At 49.8% G+C, this 23,394-nt stretch overlaps 1 protein-coding gene and 1 long non-coding RNA gene across 2 annotated transcripts; one reads left to right on the top strand and one right to left on the bottom strand.

The window, feature by feature from the left end:
- The first annotated feature begins 391 nt into the window (after window positions 1-391).
- On the top strand, window positions 392-1,546 carry LOC121233213. Its single transcript, XR_005932133.1, has 2 exons — window positions 392-1,279; window positions 1,457-1,546. It is a non-coding gene; the product is annotated as an uncharacterized LOC121233213 (long non-coding RNA).
- A 1,254-nt stretch (window positions 1,547-2,800) lies between these two features.
- Window positions 2,801-21,690, bottom strand: MAP1LC3A (microtubule associated protein 1 light chain 3 alpha). The gene is made up of 4 exons (XM_030008846.2): window positions 21,537-21,690; window positions 10,905-10,960; window positions 4,592-4,698; window positions 2,801-4,054 (listed from the first exon to the last, which is right to left on the bottom strand). The coding sequence occupies exons 1-4, from the start codon at window positions 21,574-21,576 to the stop codon at window positions 3,892-3,894; spliced, it is 366 nt and encodes a 121-aa protein (XP_029864706.1). The 5' UTR covers window positions 21,577-21,690; the 3' UTR covers window positions 2,801-3,891.
- Window positions 21,691-23,394: the final 1,704 nt, after the last annotated feature.

The raw sequence follows: 23,394 nt of genomic DNA, 5'->3' as shown, positions 1-23,394 counted from the left end.
TGACAGGCCTGTAGTTCCCCGGATCCTCCCTCCGACTCTTCTTATAAATGGGAGTCACATTGGCAAGCCTCCAGTCCTCTGGGACCTCCCCTGTTGACCAGGAACACTGATAGATGATAGAGAGTGGCTTGGCAAGGACCTCTGCCAGTTCCCTCAGTACTCTTGGATGGATCCCATCAGGCCCCATAGATTCGTGAGTGTCCAGATGGCGTAGTAGGTCACAACTATTTCCTCCTGGATTAAGTGGGGTATGTTATGCTCTTCATCCTTACCTTCCAGCTCAAGGGGTGGAGTACCCTGAGGATGACTGGACTCACTATTAAAGACTGAGGCAAAGCAGGCATTAAGTACCTCGACCTTTTCCTCATCACTGGTTGCTATATATATTATAGATGCCTTTGACCCCACTTGGGGTCAAGATCTCTCTGCTGCTCAGCTCCAAGCCTGTCTTCTGCAGGACAAAGCTGGGGGAAAAGGTAAAGGAAGGAGAAAGGGGTAGAAAAGCTCTCCTCTTTTACGGGGTCCCCGTCATTCAGAGAAGTCCGTGTGGCCGCCTGTCCTACAGTGGGCGCCGCAGCCCTTCAATTGGACAGGGGTGGGGAGTCAAGGGAAGCTCCTGGCTCCCTGGTGCTGAGAGAAAGGAGAACTTGCCCATAGCAGTGCTCCAGGCTGGCTAGAGCTGGATGGAGAAGAGTGTTGGTGTCAGGTCTTCAAACTACCTTCACCTTTCCACAAGGACAGCTTGGCATCTCTGGGGATTGCAATCCTGTTTTGCAATCAGAGTGAATTGCCAGAGGAAAAGACATGGCTGTAGGCAACATTACAGCTTAGCTCCTAAGATGTGCAGCACTGGGCACAACCCTCTAACCCCCGCAGTAAACAGCTCCTTGTATTCCTACAGCAACAGTAGATAGCCAACAGACAGATGATGTAGGCACAGGGTTTCTTCTTTGCTGGAGAAGTAGAGAGATCTTTCCTCTGGGTGGGAAGTAAGCCAGAAATTAGTCTATACGTTGGAGGTTTGGAAATGCCACCCTGTGCGTGTGAGGAGCTCAGAAGCGTGTTCGTCCCTGCTGCTCTCTTCTGCCCCATTCATACTCTAGAACATCTTTCTTACAGCTTCACTGGCCCTCATGCTATTTTGGCCTGGCAGATCCCTCCAGTTGCCTAATGCACAGAGTACATCAGTCTGCATGACCTGTATCTGCAGGTGTATCACAAACGCAAAGACAACATCTGGAGGCTGAAGAGAGAGGGTTACGTCACCAGTGACGGCAAAGTAGGTTTGAACATCAGGCTGATAGAAACAGTTCCCTCCAAGCAGGGTTCCCCAAGCGCAGAGAGTGCGTGCAGAGGAGCAGCTCCCCTCCCGCTGGGTTTGGGCTGTTTGGGGGAAGGCAGCCTACGGAGCTGGCTTGAGAGTTCTCGGGGGATTTCTCCCCTCGTCTCTCCATAGGTGGTTTGCACTCTGAAGGAGTTCAATGAGTACAGGCAGTATCTGACCACGCTCAAGCTGGAGGCAGAGAAAACGTTCGTGCGAGAGGAGGTAGGCAAAGCGGGGTGTTTGTGGACATGTCTCAGCAGCGCAGTGCTGAGGGGAGGCGGTCAGTGCAGAAGAGGCGAGGGCTGTGCTGATGTGCGGGGTGTTGCGAGGAAAGGACTGCCCATCTCGGAGTTGAGCTAGCGCAGGGTGCAGGGGTGGTGGGCACGGGCAGGAAAGTCACGCGCAAGCACGCGGAGTCCCGAGGGAAGCACTTCTTTTCTGCCCTCGTCGCGTGGCTGAAGCAGCATGCTGGCCTGGGCCTCCATGAAGCCTCGGTACGCAGGGGCGTGAGCGCTTGTCCAGGCAACAGCAAGCCACAACCTGATGTCACCTTTCAGGAAAGGCTTTGGCAACACCTGGCCAAATTAAAGGATGCCCCCAAGCTGCGGGAGCGATCGACACTTCTTGCCTGTCAGAGTGGCTGCTGCAGCCTCAAAAACCATCTTGCCTACTTCCACCCAAGAGCAGAAAGATCTCCCTGAAATCAGGGTGATGCAGAAGAGTGAAAGCAGCTTTGGATGAAGGCCAAACCTACTCCCAACCTGAGTTGGTACGGGAAGGTGTCAAGCTGCCCAGGAGGGTCAGTAGAAGCCAGATGTCGCTGCAGACAGTGTGTTCAAAGCTGCGTTTGAACAACAAACTGCAACTGAAGCCCAGAAGCTTGAAGAGGTGGCTGAGTCTGTGGTGCAAGAAGATTCCCTGCAGGTGTAGGACATAAACAAGACAGCTGCAACTCAGGCAAACAGTATCTAAACCTTTCTCTGCTGGGCAGTGCAAAGGAAGTAGAGCGAGCCGAGGGACAGGGAAATACACTGAAATGCTGAATGGCCACCAGCCCCTGCCTTTGGTTGGAAAACAGTTTTGACTGAGTGCTCAGGTAGGCTTCCTGCATTGCTTATAGTTTCCTTTAAAAGCAGAGACTTTGCAAATGCCCTCCACCTGGTTTTTGTTTTTTTTTTTTCCCCCAGATGAGGAAACTTGGTCACAGGACAAGAGACTTACCTAACACTATGTCACAGGTAGGGCAAGGATAACCATGTTTCCCCCATCACTGTCCAGTACTCTGTCCTCTAAACTGAGCTTCCACCTTTGCCTCAGCCCCTCAACCCCAGCCATCTGCTTCTGCCATAGCTTGGACTAACCAGCTCCAAAGCCTGGCAGGCATAGAATGCACCAGCGAACGTGGGGAACACGCATCACTCTTACTTGATACTAGGGTCATTAACATAGACAAATGAGATGCGAACAGAACATTCCTACAAGACACGACTTGAATTTATGTTTATTTTTTATATATATATATTTATATATATATACCTTTGTATAGATTAAACTGGGTGGGATTTTATCATATACATTTTTTTGGTATAATACATGAGAAACAGGAACAGGAACATAGCAAATATAAATCAGTACATTCCTTGAGTGAACTCTTTGCCACACCGTGACTGAAAAATAGCATGCAGTGGGGAGACAGAGAGAAGGGAAATCAATTTTATTTAAAAAAAAAAAAGAGAAACAAAGACAATCTAGGTACAACTGTCAACAGAAGAGCAGCACTATATATGGCAAACCTGTATAAATTAAAAGTAAATTCCACTCTGACATCTACTATGCTTTAAAGTGCAGTGAAGCCCGATTTATTTACCTACAGAACACAGGAAAGATTACCCCCTCTCCCCATTCCAATCTATCCCTAAAAAAAATAAAACCAAACAAAAAAACAATAAAATAAATCTAAAGGATATACATTATCCACAGTCCTACAGAGACGCCTACATCTACTCAGTAGCACCAAGAATCTGATATGGGTGTAATTAAAATCAATTAAAACTCGGGAGCAACAGTAGCATCTGTTTGCTGCTTTTGCAGACCTCCTGCCCTTTATTAGTGTCTCGGAGGAGGAGCAGCTCTCCCTGTGCTGAAAGCGAAGGCGACAGTGTCCTGTCCTCTCTCCATCACCAGCCAAACTGTTTTGGCAGCAGGCTACAAACACGCGCACACACACAGACACAGCACAGTGAGAGCAGCTGAAGGTTACACGAAGGGGGTGGGATGGGATGGGAAGCCGAGGCCCCACGTGTGCGCGTGGGCGTCTGTACGTACGTGCGCACGCGGGTGCGTGTGTGTGGAGGGAGCGGGACTAATCTACACAGAGGTGAAGGGTTGCAGGAGTCCAACACAAGCCGTGAGCCTCTTTGGTGACAGGGTGATGGGAAGGGGAGGGAGGGAGAGAAAGGGAGTCAGCACAGTCCCCCTCTTGGGAGCCTCTGCTTGTGTTGTCTTCCAAGGCCAGGGGCCTGTGCGCCACAGTTCATCCGTCTCCACATGCCACCTCTCAGCAGGCCTCAGTAGCCAAAGGTCTCCTGGGAAGCATAGACCATGTAGAGGAAGCCATCCTCGTCCTTCTCCTGCTCGTAGATCTCCGAGATGGGGGTAGACACACTCACCATGCTGTGCTGGTTCACCAGCAGGAAGAAAGCCTGGGTTGGATTCAGCTGCAAGCGACGCCTGTAGGGGCAAGGGCAGGAGGGCCTGGGTCATCCCACCTGGGTAGGCACCATGACAGCAAGTTCCACCTCCCCCCAGTGATGCTGTTCACGTGGGGCCAGGCCTGTACAGCTACGACCTCCTCCCACACGCTCAGGACATGGCATCTATAAGCCCAGCTGAGCTGCTTGGGGCTCCAAGGCCTCCTGAGTCAGGATTTTGCAAAGCCCCTTTCTCCAAGTGCTGCTGGCAAGGGGAAAGCAGAGGGGCCTCTTCCATCTGAGCTGAAGGATAAAAGAAGGGGATTGGAGTGCCCCTCATCAGCTCATGGAATGTCCCTGTGAGGAAGAGGTCACAGTCCTTCAACAGGTGCTAAGAACCTGCCTCCCCTCAGCTCCCCCAACAGTCTGTACCACAACACAAGAATGCTGGGGTTCTCATGTTCCCATCCCCACCCTCAGCAGCTGCCTCTGCCTCATCCTCACCCCACCACTCTGTGTTCAGGGCCTGTGTGTGAGAACAGGTTCACAGCATGCCAGTTGGGGCCACCCCACTCACCGGATTATTTTGACCAATTCACTCATGTTGACATGGTCTGGGACAAGGAACTTGGTCTTGTCCAGCACTGGTAGCTGTTTCTCCCCTTTATAGCGTTCAATGATGACCTGGGGAGAAAGTCAATGGTAGGGTTAGCCACAGTTTACAGTGCCAAGCACCGGCCTCAAGGTCAAACACAAATCAAAGTAGCACAAGTGGAAAAGTTGAGGTAAGGCCCCACCTTGCTTCACCCTCACAGGAAAACAAAAAAAAGGCCATAGGCAGTGACCATCAGGTTGGCTGTAGACAGCTCTTCAGCAAAGAGTCATCTGTCTGCCTGAGCCAGATGGTGCAAAGCATCCAAGATAAGTGAACTAAAGCATCAATTGCTCTGGCTTGCTGAGAAACAGTAGGCATTAGTGGATTGATTTAGCTACCGTCCTTGACATGCAGGAGAACTGGAAGAAGAGTGAAGTGTATTTTAACATCACTTTCAGACTGACCAAAACCATGGGTTTTGCTAGTTTGAGCTAAGGACTACAGTCATGGTGCACAGCAAGAGACATTTTCCTTTGCCTTTGTGCCACAACTCTGGGCTGCTGCTGTTCAGCATCATCCTGCTTGCTCAGGAAGAGCTGCAGATATTCCAAACAAGCAGCTTTTAGAAATCACTGCGAAGCCACCCAAGGCATTCCTTCAGAAAGGGGAAGTTTGGATTTCACCAGTCTCCTACTCCTCATGTTAACACTGAGACACACTGACTCCAAAAAGGATCAGAAACCCACAGCCACTTCTCCCGTGTGCCACCACAACTGTGCGGTGAGATTCCAGGGCACTTCAGCACAGTGCCACCACAGGGACAGCCTAACCTGTTCTCCCCTGCAAGAGGTCTTGTTTGGGAAAGCTCTTACCACACCTACATTCTGAAATGGCTAAACAATAATTTCTGTTCGGTTTTCCTGCTATTCTAATTAATGAATTTCTTCTGTTAAGGAGTGTCTGCTGACAACTACAATTGCTATTCTAAACCAGCTTGGAAATGTACTATTTGTATTCTAAGAAACAAGGTGGTAGGCAGTTAAAATAAGTAATGATATTACTTACAAAGCTCAATACATTCCCATTACAGTGATACTCTGACTCTCGCATCTGTCCAGTACCTAGCTGTTTTCTCCACAGAAAGACACTTGTATACTAATCAGTTCACTGTCGTCTCCGAGTTGAGACTGAACATTATTTTTCACTATAAGGCAAGAAGTTCCCGTAAATCATTTTCCCAGGTCTTTTCCAAAAATACACAGGAGACTGCAAATGCCTTTGGACAGTGGAAGGATGGAGCAGTATGCAGAGATCAGGATCCCCAGAAGATGGCTCTGTGGAGCCAAAAGGATCAGGCGAACCTCTGGGAACATTGATTTGCCTTTCCCTTAATCATTTGTTGACATACAAGCCTCTATCAGCAGCAGAAATGTACGTCCTGCTGCCTGCCCACACCAAAGCCAAATCAGACACTCTGGCTGGGATGCTGCGCTATCACCAGTGAGCTGGGAATGTCTGATGAGCTCCCCAGACTGCAGGGCTTATCTCAAGGCCCACCAGGATGGGCCAAGCTATGTTGCAGGCAGTTCCCAGATGAGCGACTTGTGCGAGGCACCTTGGTGACAGCCCTGCACCTAAATGCCCTCTGAAGAGCCCATCCTGGACAAAGCTCATACAAGGGGAACCTAGGACCCCAAGGGCCGGACAAGCAGCATATGAAGGCCCCCACGAGTCCACCAATGTATTCTCACATTGGCTAAGTCTCCTCTTGATACTGAGCAAGAGTGCCAGAGAAAAAGACCAGGGAAAGCCAGATACTGCTCCTTTGGCCCCTTTTGCAAGATGGGGACCTGATGAAAGAACAATTTTCTGCAGCAGATCAAATCATGGATCAGGATGCCCCCTACCAACCTGCTAACATCCCTTCCTCCCTCCAGGAGGGCAGAGGAAGTACAAAGACAAGCAGAGCCATCCTGCTGTATTTGAGTCTTACTTGGACAGATTAGTATTTTGGCTATAGGGAGATGAATAGTCTGAAGGGGCTGGCCACTGGGAAGCAGAGAGGCAACAGCAGGACCTTGAGTTTTTACCAGTAGTTTGCACAAAGGGGCAGCTACGTAGGAACTGTTTGTGCATATACCTTCACATGCAGAGAGGGCCCTGTACACCTGGGCTATGCCTCATTTCTCACATCTAGCAGGAACAGAGGCAGACATCTCTAATTACCAGCCAGTTCCATCCCACAAAGAAAAGCCTCTTGATTAATCCAAGAATGGGCTGAGAAGGTTGTCCTGGCTGTTAAAGCAGCAGCTGCCTTGTGCCCTGAGCAGACAGAGGGCCTGTCATGTAGAACATCTCCAAGAGTTTCTGTTTCCAGAACATGAGTTGCTATTTGGGTAACCCAGCTATGGGAACAGGTGGCCAATGGACAAAACGTTCTTGTCTAGCCTTGGAGGGAAATGCATGATCAAATGCTAATATTATATCCCTGCGGCCACAGGGCTGGTATACAAAGCCACCTCCCCTCCCGTATCCTTTTCCAAGCTGCTGCCTCAGGCCAGGGGGGTTCCTCAGTGTGGGACACCTGCTCTTGCAGTGGGAACCCACCACAGATCTCACTGCAGAAATAACATGAGCTGGGCACAGGTGGAAAGGCTTAGGGTAGAGCCTGGGGTCCCAGTTCCATCACAGAGCGGGCTTAGGCAGCATTTATAAACTAAACCCTTGTTCTGAGGCCAGTCTGAAGAGGTGGAAAGGGATTTTGGGAGGGAATGGGGCCAGATCTGGCAGCCTGACAGAGGCGAGACTGCCACTGCTCCATGCCCCCAGGTCCAACCAGCAGCAAGGCTGAGAATGTATTCCCAACAGGCACACACACACAAATGTGTGTATATAACATATACATACCTATATACATGGCCAGCCACAGAGATCAACACAGACATGCAGAGCACTCACACACAGCACCAACAGCCTCATCCTGACCTCCTCTGGCTAAACAGGGTGGAAGTCCTTTAGTGTGAATATATACAGTAACCCTCCTCAGTCCAAAAGGTGCTCTGGTGTTGATCCATCTTGAGTCTTGTCAGCCTTGGACACTGGGTCTGCAGCTCCCCAAAATAGCTCTCGCAGGAGCCCAGAGAAAGTTGTCACTTCCTCCAAGTCAGTAATTTGGGTTTCCGTCCACCATTGTGCTGGGGCAGGGCATTATTTGGGCTCCTTCACACACCATAGCCTCTCCGTGCTCCTCAGTGGGTGTGCAGATGAGCTTTTTATCACAGAACCTAACAGAGACCTCGCTGCATGGCCCAAACACACCTTCACCCTTCCCTATCAGCATGAGAGGTGACTCTCTCCTAACCCACCCTCTGCAGCACTACAGCCTGTGACACACTAGGCCTCACTGAATTTAGTATTACAGTGCTTTGGGAAATGTTTTGCTCCTGTTGCTGCCCAGCACAAGCTGTTCTCCTGTGACTTTAGACTCTCCAAGGCTCACCGGAGCTGACTTAAAGCTTGTAGCTGCTCCTCAACAGGCCCCAGTTCAATGGGCTCCAGAAAGAGAGCACTGGAGCTGACAGCAGGCGAGAGCGATGGGCAGGCATAAACTTGGTCTATCCTCTAACAGGGCAGAAGATGATTTCTAAAGCACCTGCTGAGGCTGCGGATGGAGGTCCCAGTGAGAAGGCAGGAAGCTCTCTGCTTGCTCTGACCACCCGGGAAAGAGCCGCCTCACGGCTGCCTGCAAGGGCTAAGCTAAGCGTGAGCAGTATCTCTGCCAACACAACCAAGCCCTTCTCAATAAGAGCTGTGTGTTCCTGTGGTCAGCACTTTTTTCCATGGAACTGCAGCCAGATTTGGGGAATGCAGAGACAGCAAAGGAGCCCCTGGCATGAGGCAGATACGGAAACACTGGGGAACCCCTAGCTCCTGCCTATCTCTTTAGTACATGTGCCAGTGAGGCATCCTGGGCTGTGATTTTCCTTCAAACAGAAGCAGATAACTCCATGCCTCAGGCAGAGTCCAGGTTATCTACTGCTTTGTCTCTGTTGAGCTCAGACAGACACAGCTCTCTCCCCACACAGTCCCCCCATGTCCTTCCTCAGCCTCCTCTGGAAGTACCCTCATGGAAACAGGAGAGAAATGCCTTTCCCTGGGCACGGGCACAAAGCCAGGCCATGCACTCTGCAAATCCTCCTGGGCCTCTGTCAAAGCAAAATGGGACCTGCCCAAGGGCTCCAAGTGGAAACTGGAGATGCAAGAAGAGGGCAGCTGCTGCCAGCAATAAGGGTGTGACCTGGGCCATCTTCTCCCTAACTCCCCCTGGGCTGTGGGCTCAAACCCCTTTGTTAATTGCAGGTGCCTCACCAGGGAAGCCGGTCACTTGGCAAACACAGCTCCTGCCTTTCACATAAGACCAAGACCTTCCTGCAGCCAATTTGCCTGCACTGCACTGCTCAGACCCACAGGTATCCCCCACACCATGCTCCATTTTGCAGTACAAGGCTTTGCTCACAGCCCTAGCACTGAAAGCTACATACAGTGACTTACAGGAACTTTGCTGTGTAAAAGAGAAGAGACAGCATCAAACTTGGTGTCAGGGTCTAATCAGGACTAGGCCTTTAGAGATACCAATGACACAAACACAGCTGGACCCCCCCAAGGCCTTCAACACCCTTCTCTCCTGATTTTTTAATGCTCCAGCAAAACTTGCAGCTAAACGTATCCTCCCCTGTCCTGTCAGTCAGCCCAGGAAAGCAAAGCAGCTGGGCGTTTAGCTGAGTCCCTCATCCTCCCACAATGCTGGCACTCAGGACACTATCAAGGACAATAAGGCACTGAACAAAGAGGTCACTGGAGCAGGTGTGGGAGGGCTCAGGTGTCTGCCATGGCCAAACCTCCCCGTGCACACACAACTCCCCAGACAACCACACCAGTGGCCAGGCCCTGATGACACAGAAGTCTTCTCCTGGGGCATATGGTGTTTGACCCCAACACAAAGAGCACTCCAGCCATGGAAGTGCTCCCACCACGTTTCAGTAATGCTGGTAAAACTCTGCATGTGGATACAGAGCTCTGGCTCCTTCTGTTCACTTCCCAGACAACGCATTTGTGTACAGGCACTTGATTAGGCATGTGTGTACATTTTATGTACAACTTATTTCTAGCCTGTCCTTATTGCTAGAGCCTTAAGGCATTGTAATTAGCTCTGCCACAGCTCTGGAGAAATGCAGAGCCAGCCTAATGCCATGAAAACCATGTTAAAAGCAGTGGTCAATAAATGTGTAGATGATATGGCATACTGGTATTCAGCATGCTGCAAGGGGCAAGTCCTGCTCTGCTGAGCTGACAACACATGGACACCACAGTGGTGGTGGAAGAGAAGGAAGAGAAAGAATTATTCTTGCTAGAAGGTGCTATGCTAAAAATCAAAAGAAGAGTGAGGCAGGAATGGACTAGTATGTGCCAAGAGCAGTTTAAGACATTAAGCCCTGAAGGCTAAATACTGAGAGATTGTATGCAATTTTAAGACAAGGCTGATGTTCAATACTGAGAGCGAGCTGAACTAGGAACACGTCCCATTTTTCGGTCATACATGCTATGGTATTGCAAATACTAACTCGAGCAAGCCCTGAGTATGTTATTTCTGTAAGTTCTCCATCTTAGGAAGAGAAGCAAATAGTCAGCTAGGATATCAAAAGCACACTCACAGCCAAAGAGCAAGACAGCATATTAGGTCTGACATGGGCAGGAAGAACTGGAGGCAATTCATGGCGTCTCACCTACGCATGTCAACAACAGGTGCTGGGAAAGCACAGAACGGGTGTGACTGTTTGGCTGCATTATGAATTATCCTAACAGAGTCTTTTTGCTTTCAATACAGCAAAGATCATCTCACACATCTTTCTCTGGGCAGATGTAGAGAAATCCTTACCAGGTTATCCAGGAAAAATCAGGTAGCTACTGCAACAACAACAACAACAACAAAAAAGGCCATTTCAGAGTTTTCTCCTGCTGCACTAGCTTGGAAGTAGATTTGAGATCAAATCAGTTCCTTGCCTTTAGGGCAGGCATGAAGCTTAAGAGAAAGACTGTATTTTGCACTGCTGAGAATGCTGTCTACTACTGAGCAGCTGGCATGCACAAGGCACTGGAGTCTCATGGAGAGCGTCCTGTGTTGATTCTGGGGAGCAAAGTTTTGTAACCTCCACAGCTGGCTGGTGGAGGCTATCGAGCAGCACAGAGGGGTCACGAGAACAAAGTCTAATGCAGAACATCAAGAATGATAACTTACCGGGATTTTGTTTGGATGCTGCTCTCGGATCTGCTGTACTTCTTTACAACGATCCGCTGGAAAGAAAGAAGTAAAGAAATGAAGTTAGAAACATCTGGCTGTGCTAGTTCAGGCAAAAACAAGGTAATCACCCTGCAAGCCACAAACTGACAAAGAGGAACATGGCAAAAGAAATGCAAATTCTGTTCATCAGGCCTTTTCTGAACATTTTGCAGCAGCGAGAAGGTCAGCCAGATGTCGGCTTCAGGGATCAGCCCTTCACGGCTTCCTACCACCTCAATCATCCCCCAAGGCAGGGACATGCTACCCTGCCCGGTAAAACTGGGCAACAAAATAGAAACCAAATGACTTAAATGAGACCATAAAGATTACAAAACCGTATTCCTAAATCTACCTTAAACAAATGCAGCTCATGACCATCAGTGCTGGGCAGCAGCACAGCGTTAGGGTCTCAGCTCTAGAAGTTCAGGATCTTTGTGTCTCCTGGCTGCTTCCCCAAAGGAGATGATTCTCCAACTGGGGCTGGGTTTTAGCCATTTCCTTCTGCCTGTTGCGCACTTCCAAGCACTATCAGGCACAGTGCCTCAGTCCAAAAGAGATACACCTTGCCAAGGAGGACTCCTTCACTATTATAGATCTACATAGTAGCTACAACAGCTATTGGCCTGACAGAAAGCATTTCTAGACCTGTCGTGGAAACAGGAAGAAAAACTTAAGCAAGGAGATGACCCACGTACTAAAAGATTTTTTCTACAGTTGTTCTCATGTTTTCTAACCCATTTTCCTCCAGAGTTCACGTGGAGTGTCACTGACACACACAACAGGCAGCACATAAAAGCTGGTATGCTCTTCGAGCTTACAGGAGAATTTAAATGCCCCCTCACTACTTTACCAGAGGGCCCTCCACTTTCCACAGTTCAAAGCAGCAGAATGGAGGGGAAGAAGCCATACCAGGGCCAGGTACGGCTCCGTGTGTGTTCCTCCTGAGACACTACAGACCTAAGCTCCTCCTTGCATTACCATTACTCTAGGAAGTGATTCGCAGCCTACAATGGCCCCTCTGAAGTGCACAGGGGAAGCAGTTTCATGGATCACAATAGGTAAGCTGGGAAGTGAAGGCCAACGACTAAGGACTGCCTAGAAATACAAGATCTGGGTATCACAGGATCTGTCATGGGATCATCCTGCCACACACACAGTCGCCGGTGCAGCACCTGCTTCAAGCCCAACTCCCCTTACCTGCTTCACACAGCCCCAGTTTCTCGTGACCCAGCAGGATCATACAGGGCAGGGTAAGTGCATGTGTCTGAATGTGTTTTCTCCCCGCAAACGTTGAGCATTTCTCCTCTAACCACTCAGTAAAACCTTATTGCTTATAAATTGAATTTGGCTAGATGCTACTTTGGGAAAAGACTGGAGTTTCTTTAGAGGTCACAAGAGTACAAAATCACTGGATCACAGAAGCTTTTCAGCACCATTTCTGTCTCCTATGAAAGGAAAATATCCCTCTGCTAGGAATTGATAGACCTTTCTTCTGTAGGACTCCATGGGCTAGCAAGACAGAGCAAGATTATTTGGATTTAATGGAAAATTCAGGCATATTTGTTTTGGGTTTTATGACTGAAGATGTGGTTCTTCATATCTCCTTTTCACCCTATTCAATGCTGCAGGGCATCCAGAGTTATCCTTGTGATACAATTTTCCCCTGAGGTCCCAATCAGCAAGGAGTTATGCAGACATCAGCACCGCACGTGACACTAGTACAGCAATGCCTCTTCAGGAACGCTGAAGGACACGGTGACAAGAAGCACCCAGCACGCAAGCACCCAACACATAGCACCCAACTTGAGCAGCCAGCCAGAAGCACATGCCCCACCTTCTGCAGAGCTCCGCTCCCACATGTTCATGGTGTACAAGCTTCAGCAGGTCAGAGCATCTGAAAGGCTGGAGATCCAGAGCATGAGTAGACAACACTTATTGGCGTAAGTATTTTAGGCAGCTTGACTGCAGTCAACTCAGGCTTGCTGGGTATTAACAGAGCCTGCAGAAAGCTGTGTCCTCATGGCTGGCTAGTTTTTCCAGCTTCAGTATCTACCCTATCCTGCATGTCTCTCCATACTATCAGATGGCCATGTGGATGAACTTCCTAGACATCATGCATTTCCCTGTAGGGTCACAGAACTGTTTGCACAGGAAGCCCCAGCAATGCAGGTAATTATGAGACGGGTCTAGAGAAGCAATTTGCCAAAGGCAAATTTGCAGCCTTTGCATGTTATCATGGTTAGCAATGTAGATAATCTCAGAGCATCCCACTAGTCTAGGCTGCATATGCCAATGGGCAGCTACATGCCCGATACCCCTTCTTGCTCCCCGGAAGGATCGCCAACTCCAGCACAAGGCTGGCAGCCATCATCACCTTTGCTTCCACAGGGGAGCCAGAGGTGCCCCCTGCCCATCACACTGAAAAAGATACCACACAGAGAATAAAATGCTACATCATCCATCCAGCTACACGCCAGCATCTCAGGATCCCACCCCTGAAACCACAGTCCTTTGTCTCCCGAGGGCTGCAGACTGCAGGTGCCTCAGACAGAGGCAGGCCAGGCTGCTGCTGCAGGACGTTTCTTCCAGGTCTTGCTGACTCCACACTCAGCAGGAATTAAGGGCATGAGCAGCCACCAGTGGTAAAGCTCTGAACTAGCCTCATGTCTGCTGTACCATAGTGGCAGCCTCCCTGTTTCACTCTTTAAGACCTGCCATGTGCCCAGGAGCCAGTCGGTCCCTCTGATCAGATGGGCCCAGGGCATTTGCAGCCCTTCTAATCTCGGAGGACCCTGTGGGAAGTGGCTTGATTTGCAGGTTACCGCAATACAATGACAGTAGGTGCTGCTTTGCTCCAGGGGCTGCTGGATCCCTTCGGCAGGTACGTGTGATTGCAACTACAAGCACCTAAAGCACTGCGCTTCGTCCTCTGCCCAGGAGATACCCATTTCAGAAACTTCATTCAGGAAGGCAATTGGGAGCAACCCCACCTAAGTTGTTCAGGTGCCTGAAGATTCAGGCAGAAGTTTCCAGGACATTTGAAGCTCTGCTAAGGAGCACACTCAGTCCCATCCTAGCCTTGGAGATCCAACCAAACAGGCTTGGGAGTCAGGAGAAGCTATTCTGCATCAAACCCCGCACAAGGGTAATTTCTGTGCGCACAATAGTTCAGGCACTAGAGATCTCCTGCAGGAAATAGGTGATGGTCACCCACACCCTCCTCAGCCTGGAGTGGGAGCTAGCAGTTGATCCTGTGTCTCATGAAAGCATCTTCAATATCACACAGCAAGGAATGATTATAAATACCACCTTTAATTTAATGCATATGTAGTCTAATCTAAGTCACAGGAATAAAGAGAAAACCATTAAAGGACACTTCAGAGGGACCGATGGAAATGCCAGCCTAGCACCCAACCTCATGCCACATACAGCACTGCAGACAGGTACGCTCCCTCCACCCTTTCACTAGCAGTGTCTGCACACTCACATTTCATACACAACGGGTCTGATTTTACAAGCCTTGTTCTTCTCCTACAGCTCTCCCAAACTGTAGCTGTGCTAATTGAGGTTAAGACCTTCCCCTTTTCTGTAGCACCTGGCTATCGTAAAGCCCTAGCCCATATGTAAAGTGAACCAGAACTGTTTACACAACCCAGTCCGTATCTACTTTTTTTTCTCTGACCCCTCCTCGCTGCAAGGAGAAGCAGAACACCACAACTGATTTCAGCAGCTCAGGGACTCCAAGCAAGAGGGGATGAAGGGGCTACAGCCAGCTGCTGTTTTGAAGGAGCTGAGCAAAGATTAGCGGACTGCACACAGAGGGAAGAGCACAGCCTCTGCTCCCAGGTGTGGGCACTGCACATCTGCCACAAGGGAAGCTGGGCTTCTCCCCAGTGCCAGGATGTGAGAGCTTAAGATGGCAGCAAGATGAAAACCACACACTTTTTATTGGTTATTCCTAGCAAAATTTGCCTGCTAGGGCCTGCTGAAAGACAGGAATATTTTTGCAGCATTGCATATGCCAGGAAAATTGCCTATTTCTCTTCCAACTGCTGTTTCAACTGTTAAGTAGCAACAGCAAAGCTTGCAAATTGCCCCAAACACCAGAATCTCAGCTGTTTTCTTGACTGAGGTCCTTCTCAAGCTGTTCTCCCAAAGATGTGGGCACATAACATATCCCATGGCAATGCAGGATGAGATCATTATGACAGTTAGGGAGAAGAGTAGAAAATTTTAAGCCAGACTTTCCAAGCATTAACCTTTTTTATCAGCAGTGTCCAGGAACCTTGGCTATGGGAGACAGGTATCTGCTGTGCTGGGCGCTGTGCAGACACAGGACGAAAGGACAACCCTGGATGCAAAAGAGCTTAATCAGACAAAAGATACAGATGGTGGAACAGAAGGAAAACACATGGCAAGTTCTCCAACAGTGCAGTTGCGTAAGGGACAGCATTTTTCAGGAGACACTAGACAAACACTGGTCAGGTACTGGTGCTGCCCTGGGGCAGCAGATGGACTCTACAACCAGCCCTACTGCCTGTGACCAACAGGAATGCTGCTAAGAAAATACCATTAAGAAAAAACACGACCTAGAAACGTCATCAATGTGCTACCAGGTCAACAGCTCCTGAGCTGAGCAAGAGCTGCGTGTGGAAAGCAAAGCAGAGAGTAGAAATTCAGCCATGAGCTACTGCCTCTCCCTGTGGCCCCACATCCCAGGGCTCTGGGTGCAGCTGCCCACAGCACAAAGGGAGCGTGCAGACATCCCTGCCACTTGCAGCAGGCTGCCAGCCCTATGGCTTTCTTGCTGCCATCCACAAGACACTCTGCCAGCCAGCTTGGGGTTGGATCTGCCTCAGATCTGAAGTAGATGCAAAAATGAACATGTTTCTTCAAGAAGCTGCTGCGGTCAGTCCCAGAGCAGAGGGTTGCTAGAACATGGTCCTCTCTCCAAGATATCTTCTGCAAAGAGAGGAGGAATTGGATGGTTTGAAATCAGGATGTCTGGGATGAGCTGCCAACTGCTGAAGACACAGGCAAGTTATGCAGGTCATTCCAGATGAACGTCAATAAGTATTTTGTAGTATCACACCACCCTAAGGCCAGACACCTCTAACCACCAGGAAATACACCCCTGTGGATGTGTCATGGCTCACACAACAGCTGACCTGACCTGCCCTTGCCCAATGCTGGAGAGCTTGTTCTCAGGCCACTGGCACTGCAGGAAGAGCAAGAGGAGACTCCCACATCCAGGAAAGGAGGGCAAAGCTTGTGAGGCCAGCTGTGCCCTGGAAAGCTGTCGTCACTACTAAGAAAGGGTTATTGTCCCAGGCTACATAGCACAGTAGTGTTGCAGAAACTTGACAGTGATTCTGATCCTTGGTCGTATTTTACTTCTTCTGTCTGCAAAGCTGGGGGGCTCTGGACAGGATGAATGACTCAGGAGCAAAACTACACCATTTTAAATTTAACGTCTGATAGAAAGTGTGTCTCTGCAACATGGTGTATTGAGCCTCATATGCTCCACTCTCACAGGAAGGTATTACCAACATGAACGTGGAGCAAGGGATGACCTCTCTGCATGACTATCCATTTCACTGTTACAGCTTCATTACAAGATGTGTGATGTCTGGAAGGATTTTTGAATGCCTAGCTCCTGGAGCCCTGTGACTGCGGAAGGATCTCAGCAGTCTTGTTCATTTGTGTAAGTTCCCAGTCTTCCTGACTCCAGAGTAGAGCCTGAAAATGGATTTTAAAAGACAAACAGGAACCACCTTAATTTTTTTTTAGCAGTTTCAAAACTTAGCTGAGTATGATTTTGAGCCTGGCTCCAGGAATGAGTATTTGTCTCTGGCAAATCCACAATAAGGGCTCAGCTCGTGACCAAGCAGAGCCACACAACAACTGTGAAGTCTAAATTAATGTCAAGACACTTGTTCTCTGGTTGCACAGTACCATGTCCCCCCTGCTGTGGGCCATGCAGGATGAGCACTGGACCTCCATCATTCAAACAGCTTAAAACAGGGTTTCCAACTCACTACACCTCCTGAGCATGGGGGTCAAATGGGCAATACCTTCTGTGCCATGTTTGGATGGCATACGGAGTATTTACATCAGACTTCCAGATAAGGAACTGGTTCTTTGCTCAACATTTAATCAGTTTCACTAGCCTTGGAAAAAGAACAGCAAGGTCCCTTCACAGGAGCAGTCAGGAGGCTGTCCTCTGAAAGGGCTTCCCTCTAGCTTTTGTTTGACCTTTTCTTCTGTCTTGACAACCTTCACAATTATAAGCCTCCAAGACAGCAGGAATGCACTCAAATTTCTCAGAACTACTCAGGACACTTCAAATTGCTCAAACAAAGAACTGGCACTCCTGACAGAACTGTGCTTTAATGCAGAACAACACACACATGCATGCACAAAGAGACTTTGCACAGCCCGGGTCATTGCTGTGTACATATTTGTGAATATATTTGTGCACAAACAAGCACGGATTTGCAGGGCCTATTTGGGGGGATGTGTCAGACACAAGAGTCTTGAATTTATTCCTTCGTTTTCTCTTACAGCCTATTTCCAAACTGCCTTCTGAAGACAAAAGGCAGCAAAAAACTGCATGACCACAGTCGGAGGTGTTTACGCCCTGCAGGTTGACTGCAGAACGTCACACAAGCAGGGTGACACACTGGAAGACCTCCTGAGTGACTCTCCCGACCGTGATCCCTGCTAGGACTGATCAAGGAAGGAACACAGAAGCCAAGGGAGGTGACTTGGCTGTGGCTCGTGGCTACTCGATGACAGAGGCAGCAAGAGTCTACCAGTCTCACAGTTCCTAGATTCATCAGTCTCCACCCTTCTGGCTCAAGGGGATATCTGAAGTTTTTGTAGTGAAGAAAGTATTAAGTAAAAACAAAGGACATACAGGTTTTACTGTTCTTGGCTGCCAGTCAGGACCTTTTGTTATATAAAAGAATAATAATAAAAAAATCAATATTTGTGGTCTACATGTCTAGCTGGCGTTTGTTCTGGATGTTTGTTCAGTTCTTCTTGTACCAATATTTTCTTCAATGCTGATCATTAACACATCAAATCATGTCACAGAACGTCCTCGGTAATTAGTACAACTAGAGACAGGCAGCTAAGCATCAACTTGCAACAGCAGCCTCATTTCAAGGAATCCCAGCTCTTAAAGCACAACTGCTAGAGCATGAATACTCTGAGCACAGAGTATGAGGACAAGCTGACTCACTAATCAACCTCAGATCAAGATCAAGATGCTTTTCCAAGCCCCCAACAAGCAAAACCATTACAAGCACAGGATGGTGCATGAGACAGACAATTCATCCACTGTTGGTCTTTCAACTGGTACAAGCACAGCTGGCTCATGCTAGATGAGTCCCTAGAGAAGGCAATGCTTCACTTTTTCCCAGAGCCAAGAGGAGAAGGTACTCAGCTCCACACACTGCCTTTATCTATCACTGCCTTTCCTCTAAAGCAAAGTGGCTTCCCAGAACTAAAGGCAGATCTCCCAGAGGACTGAACCCAGGATGGCAATACTCAAGTCCAGAGAGGCTGAGGCCAAACCTCTATCTATGTTTGTCACCTAGCCAGGGGCTCCAGCTGTATGTGTCTTACTGTGAAGTGCCTCCATTTCGGCAGGACGCTGGGGCACGAGGCCAACTTACTTTCAGTTAGCTGACCAGTCTAGGTTTAAGGTCCACGTCTGTAACCACCCTGGTTATGTACCGCATTGAAAACAAAGCTTGAAGCCCGTTGGCAGCCTTGCAACAGCAGACCAGCCAATTCAAAACAACCACTTCAAGAACAGTGGGAGGTGCGAGCTCTACCCAATACTCTGAAGGACTCGCCCTCTTTATGGGAAATGCAATGGTGTCATCAGGCTGCTGCATGCTCTCGTCACCAGCCAGTACCACAGCTTTGTTCTGTTCTGGGAATTGTTTTGAACTCCTACAATGGATCTGACTTACACAGAAGACAGCCATGTCAGCATCTACAGTCAGGTTCAGCACATGAAAGCAGACGATTACTGTCAGATTTTACCCCCATGCACCCAAACCAAAGATGCTCTGCTGCAGATGTGCCAAGGACCAGACCAGGTCACAGAGCATCACCCTCTTCTCTCACCACTAATGGCACATCAGATCATGGGAGAAGTCAGTGCTCGGTGCCCTCAGCACACCTTGGCTCAAACCTCTGGCATTTCCCAGCCAGTCCCTTTCTAAAGTCCTCAACGATGATGAATAGAAATCCAGAAATTTTATTCAGGATAGACCCAAGACAAAGCAGATGATCAAGAAGAAGAAATTAATGGAGAAACAAATCTAAAAAATACAAGAAGCGGGAAAAGATGCATTGACAAAAGCAGAATCTTTAGCACGGGGTGGCAGACCAAGACCTAAGCAAGCCACTTGCCGTGAAACTGGAGCCTGGGTGCTTTTTGTAAACAGTCATATTCCTGACTCTGCCTTTTCTCGGTTTTTTTGGAACCGTTCCACTTCTATAAAGTTTTGAAGCCTTAAAAGTTAAGCCATTCTGAGGTTACAGTGTCACTGGTGATGTTTTCCATCAGCCCTCTCCAACTGCATTGTAAACAATCGCTTCCTGCTCCTGTTGTGTAATGATTCAAAGACGAAAACAAGCTGTATTTACTTTCTCCAACCAAGCAATTCCAGCCCTGACCCAAAGCAACGGAGTGGACTGCCAGGCCTCCTCCTCCTCCTCCTTCCCCTCCTCCTGGCTGAGCTCTGCAGACCAGTCAGCTGAGAGAGCAAAAGGGCAGAGGAAAGTCCACAGAAACAAGAAGCACTTGCAGTTGCCGGCACCCAACTCCCCCCCCCCCCCCCCCCCCCTTTCCCTCCTGGACTATTTTAATCCTGATTTCTTTCAACTACTCTGAGCCTCGGATTTCGGTTTTCCTTCTGGCTCATACAAAGTCTGAGCGATCTGCAAAGGCAAACCAGACTCCTCCTGACCATAATAAGCTGATTCTCACCAGTTTAACAGTAGGTAGTTACTAAGGGTTTGATTTAGGACTTTACTGCTTTTAATATGTAGCTTAGGAGAACACAGCAGGGTCCCAAGGAAGTATCCCAGGGCACCCAGGCTTCATTTTATTCTTGTTTGTGCACGTTCACTTGGCTCGGTCGCTGTGGCAGGAGAAGCCTGGGTAAGCATTCAAGGCCAGAAGGGTTGCACCAATAAATTACCAAATATTTACAGTTTCCAAGAGAGCAGCGAGGGGTTGAATCAGCAGTTCAGTAGGAAAAAGCTCAAGTTTTAAAACTCACATAGGAAACACGCCCTCACCTGCATCTGGACAGTATGTGACACAAAATGAGGCCTCGTTTGGCATGAATACATCGATTTCAGCATTAGTCAAGCAGTAAAGCTCAACCAATACCCCCCTTGGGATGTAACCTGCCAGAAACATGCACCTTTCCCAATGCCAGCTGGCAAAGGTCAAGAGAAGCAGCAGTTGATGTTTCATCTGATTTCACTATCAGGTCTGGCAATCAAATCTGGTACCTTCTATGGTAACCTCCTTGTCATTTGAGTTTTCCTACCACGTACATTTAACAAAGGGATGGGTATGACGTGAGCATTAACTCTTCTGGGCATCAGGGACAATTAGAGAGGATGTATCAAATTCTTGGAACAACTACTACTTTAAAGCTAACTAGATGGGGAGCAGGGAAGGTAGTTTTTGAAGAGGGCGTTGTGCTCTGACACCCAAAAGCATCAAGACTGGACCCAGGGCAAGAGTGAAACAAGAACATTTACCTCTTGGCTACTACCCTCGCCCTGTAGATTTCAGAGCCCCCCGCAGTCATCACCTCACCCCAGTCACCCGGATGTATACACAAGACGTGAGACAGGAGGGCGATGGCTCGGCAAACACCGCACACGCGTTTCTTGCCCTCAACTATAGCAGCTGCCCTTCCAACCACGCTCGTCCTGGACAAATTCGCTGTTCCATGCTTTATAAAAACCAGAGGCTTGTTGAGCGACAACCTCCCCTGTCGAGGGGTAACGACCGAAGTTGATACGAAGTAGGCAGAGACGTACTTTGGTGAAGAGTAACGCTCTGCACGCTTCGGCCGTGAGGTACCGGGGCCGATGAGGTACCGGGGCCGGCCTGTTCTCGGGAGCACGCCCGCCAAGCAGGCGCAGGGCTCCTGCACACCCGCGGGGTGAGGCTCCAAACTCCCCCCCCCCCAGCCCGCGACCCCTCCTCCAGCTCTACCGCCTGGTGTCGCGTGTGTCCCCCGGCCCGGTGCTGCTGTCCCAGCCGCACGGCCCGCGCCCCGCTGCGGCCCCCGGTGCGGGGGTCGGCGCCCCGCCGCGCTGCCGGCCGGGATGACATCACCGCGCGGCGGCTGCGGCACCGCCGCCCGCCCCCCCCCGACTGCCCTTCCCGCGGCCCGGCTTCTCCCAGCGGAACCCGACGGCGGCCGAGCCTCCGGCCGCACCGGCGCGGGGGGGAGTTCGCCCCGAAGGTCAGCGCGGCGGGGAGGGCGCGGGGACCCCCACCCAACCCAGCCCCAGCCCCAGCCCCAGCCCCGCCCGGCTCACCGAAGGTGCGGCGCTGCTTGAAGGGCCGGTCCGAGGGCATGGCGGCCGGGGGGAGGAGGGGGTATGGGGGGCGACGGGCCGGGGCGCGGGTGCCGGCGGGCGGCTCCGTCTGGCGGCGCGGCCTGCGCTGGGGCTGCGGCGGAGCGGGCCGGTGACGTCACCGCGGCACGCCCGACAGGGGCGGGGCTTGCCTCCCGCGGAGGGGAGGGCGTGGCCAGGCCCCCGGGTGCTCTGGCGGGACAGCGGCGCGGGCGGGAGCGGCCCTGCCGGGAGGGACCGAGCTCTCGGTGGTTCCGCGGGTCACGGCACAGCTCGGGCCCTTCTGCCGCCCCCCCCCCCGCTCTGACGAGCGGACTGCCAGCAGCAGCAGCAGCCTCTCTGCAAACGCTGCTTCTGAGCGCCGACCGTCGCGCGCGGGGGTGTGGGACGGTTCCCCTCAGAGGGGTGTTTTTCCTCGTCATCAGCAGGCAGCGACCGCACCGGCCCGTTGCGCTGCGAACACGAGAGAGAGAGACGTCACCATGGCCGGAAAGGCCGTTTCTAGTCCGTAAGGAACGCGATGACAGAGAACGGCTGTTTACCAAGACGACATCGCGGTTACGGCTGTTTACCAAGAGGACATCGCGGTTTCTTCAGAGGCTGGACCCAAACGTCAGCAGGTCTCTTGGTTCAGTCAGAGGAGAGCAACCAGAGGGCCTTGTCTGGGGACAGCAGAAACACAACCTGGGCTGCGATTTTGAGAGGTGCTGGAAGGACAGAGGTGTCAATGACTCCAGCACGCTGTGGCTGCCTCCGGAGATCTCGGCTCAAAGGTCTCCCCAGTGTTACCGCTGGCTGCCCTTAGCCAGCACTGGGGGGAGGGAAGCATCCATGGGGGGATGCCAGCTGAGGCGGTTCAGACCATGGGTCCATCTGTGAGCTTCTACTGTCAGCAAACCTGCACATAAACCAGTCTCACCAAGATAATCAGGTATTTGCAATTCCCACGGCTACCTCTATCATTTCTCAACTAATGAGCCTGTTGTTTTCCCTACTGCATTCAGAGCCTGGATACTTTAAAGACCCCAGCACAAATACAAATAGGGCAGGCTATTTCTGGAGCTACTGTAAATGAATCAAAAAACAACTGCAAACAGAATGTCAATGTTTCACAAAGAGCCACGTTTAATATTCCCCCTCAATGTAAGCCGCAACACAAGCTGTATTCTGCCAAAGCAATGGTTCATTGTTTACAGTGAATTGGCATGGAACACCAGTGAATGCAAAATGTTAAAGGATAAAGTACAACCTTGGTAAAAAAAGATGTGAAAGATGCATCTGTTGAAAAACTGCTCCAATTATTACAAGCGTTACCAATTAAAATAATCAAACAAATTCTTTTCTCCTTGTAGAGTTTACCCAAGAAAGGAAACAATTACTTTCATGGCTAACATAATGGATTTTCCTTGACCAAGCAGTAGCAGTAGTTAATTAAACACATACTGGTAAGGAAGTGTAAGCTCTTCAGATCCACTTTTATAATTAAGATACAGGTAGAGGCATTCATTTCCAATATAGATCCTTTTAATCAGAAAATAGATAAGGGAAAGCAGTAATGTTGAATTAGACGTGGCAAGCTGATCAACTTTACAGACTGCATCCTCAGGCAAAGGATTTTTTATTACCATTGTTATAAAGCGTTAACCCCTTTTTGATGAGAGGCATGAGGAACTCTTTCTAATTTAGTGATTTGATCCCTGATTTTATCCATGCAGACCTCATTGCAGGACTGGGGCCATAATTCCACAGAATATTATTCATACACCCAGAGTGGGAGAAAAGACGCTGGTTCATGGAAGCTCTGGAGCTTCTCAGCATG

The sequence above is a fragment of the Aquila chrysaetos genome, chromosome 3 (assembly GCF_900496995.4).
Source record: "Aquila chrysaetos chrysaetos chromosome 3, bAquChr1.4, whole genome shotgun sequence".
In the NCBI taxonomy this organism is placed as follows: Eukaryota; Metazoa; Chordata; class Aves; order Accipitriformes; family Accipitridae; genus Aquila; species Aquila chrysaetos.
This window is presented reverse-complemented; position numbering and strand designations above follow the sequence as displayed.

Bases quoted from the DNA above. Each gene is read 5' to 3' on its own strand.
- MAP1LC3A (XM_030008846.2), bottom strand. From the start codon at position 21,576: ATGCCCTCGGACCGGCCCTTCAAGCAGCGCCGCACCTTCG. The intron at 10,961-21,536 runs GTGAGCCGGGCG...CTTTCTTTCCAG, and splicing joins CAAGCAGCGCCGCACCTTCG to CGGATCGTTGTAAAGAAGTA. The intron at 4,699-10,904 runs GTAAGTTATCAT...CTTTCTCCCCAG, and splicing joins AGCATCCAAACAAAATCCCG to GTCATCATTGAACGCTATAA.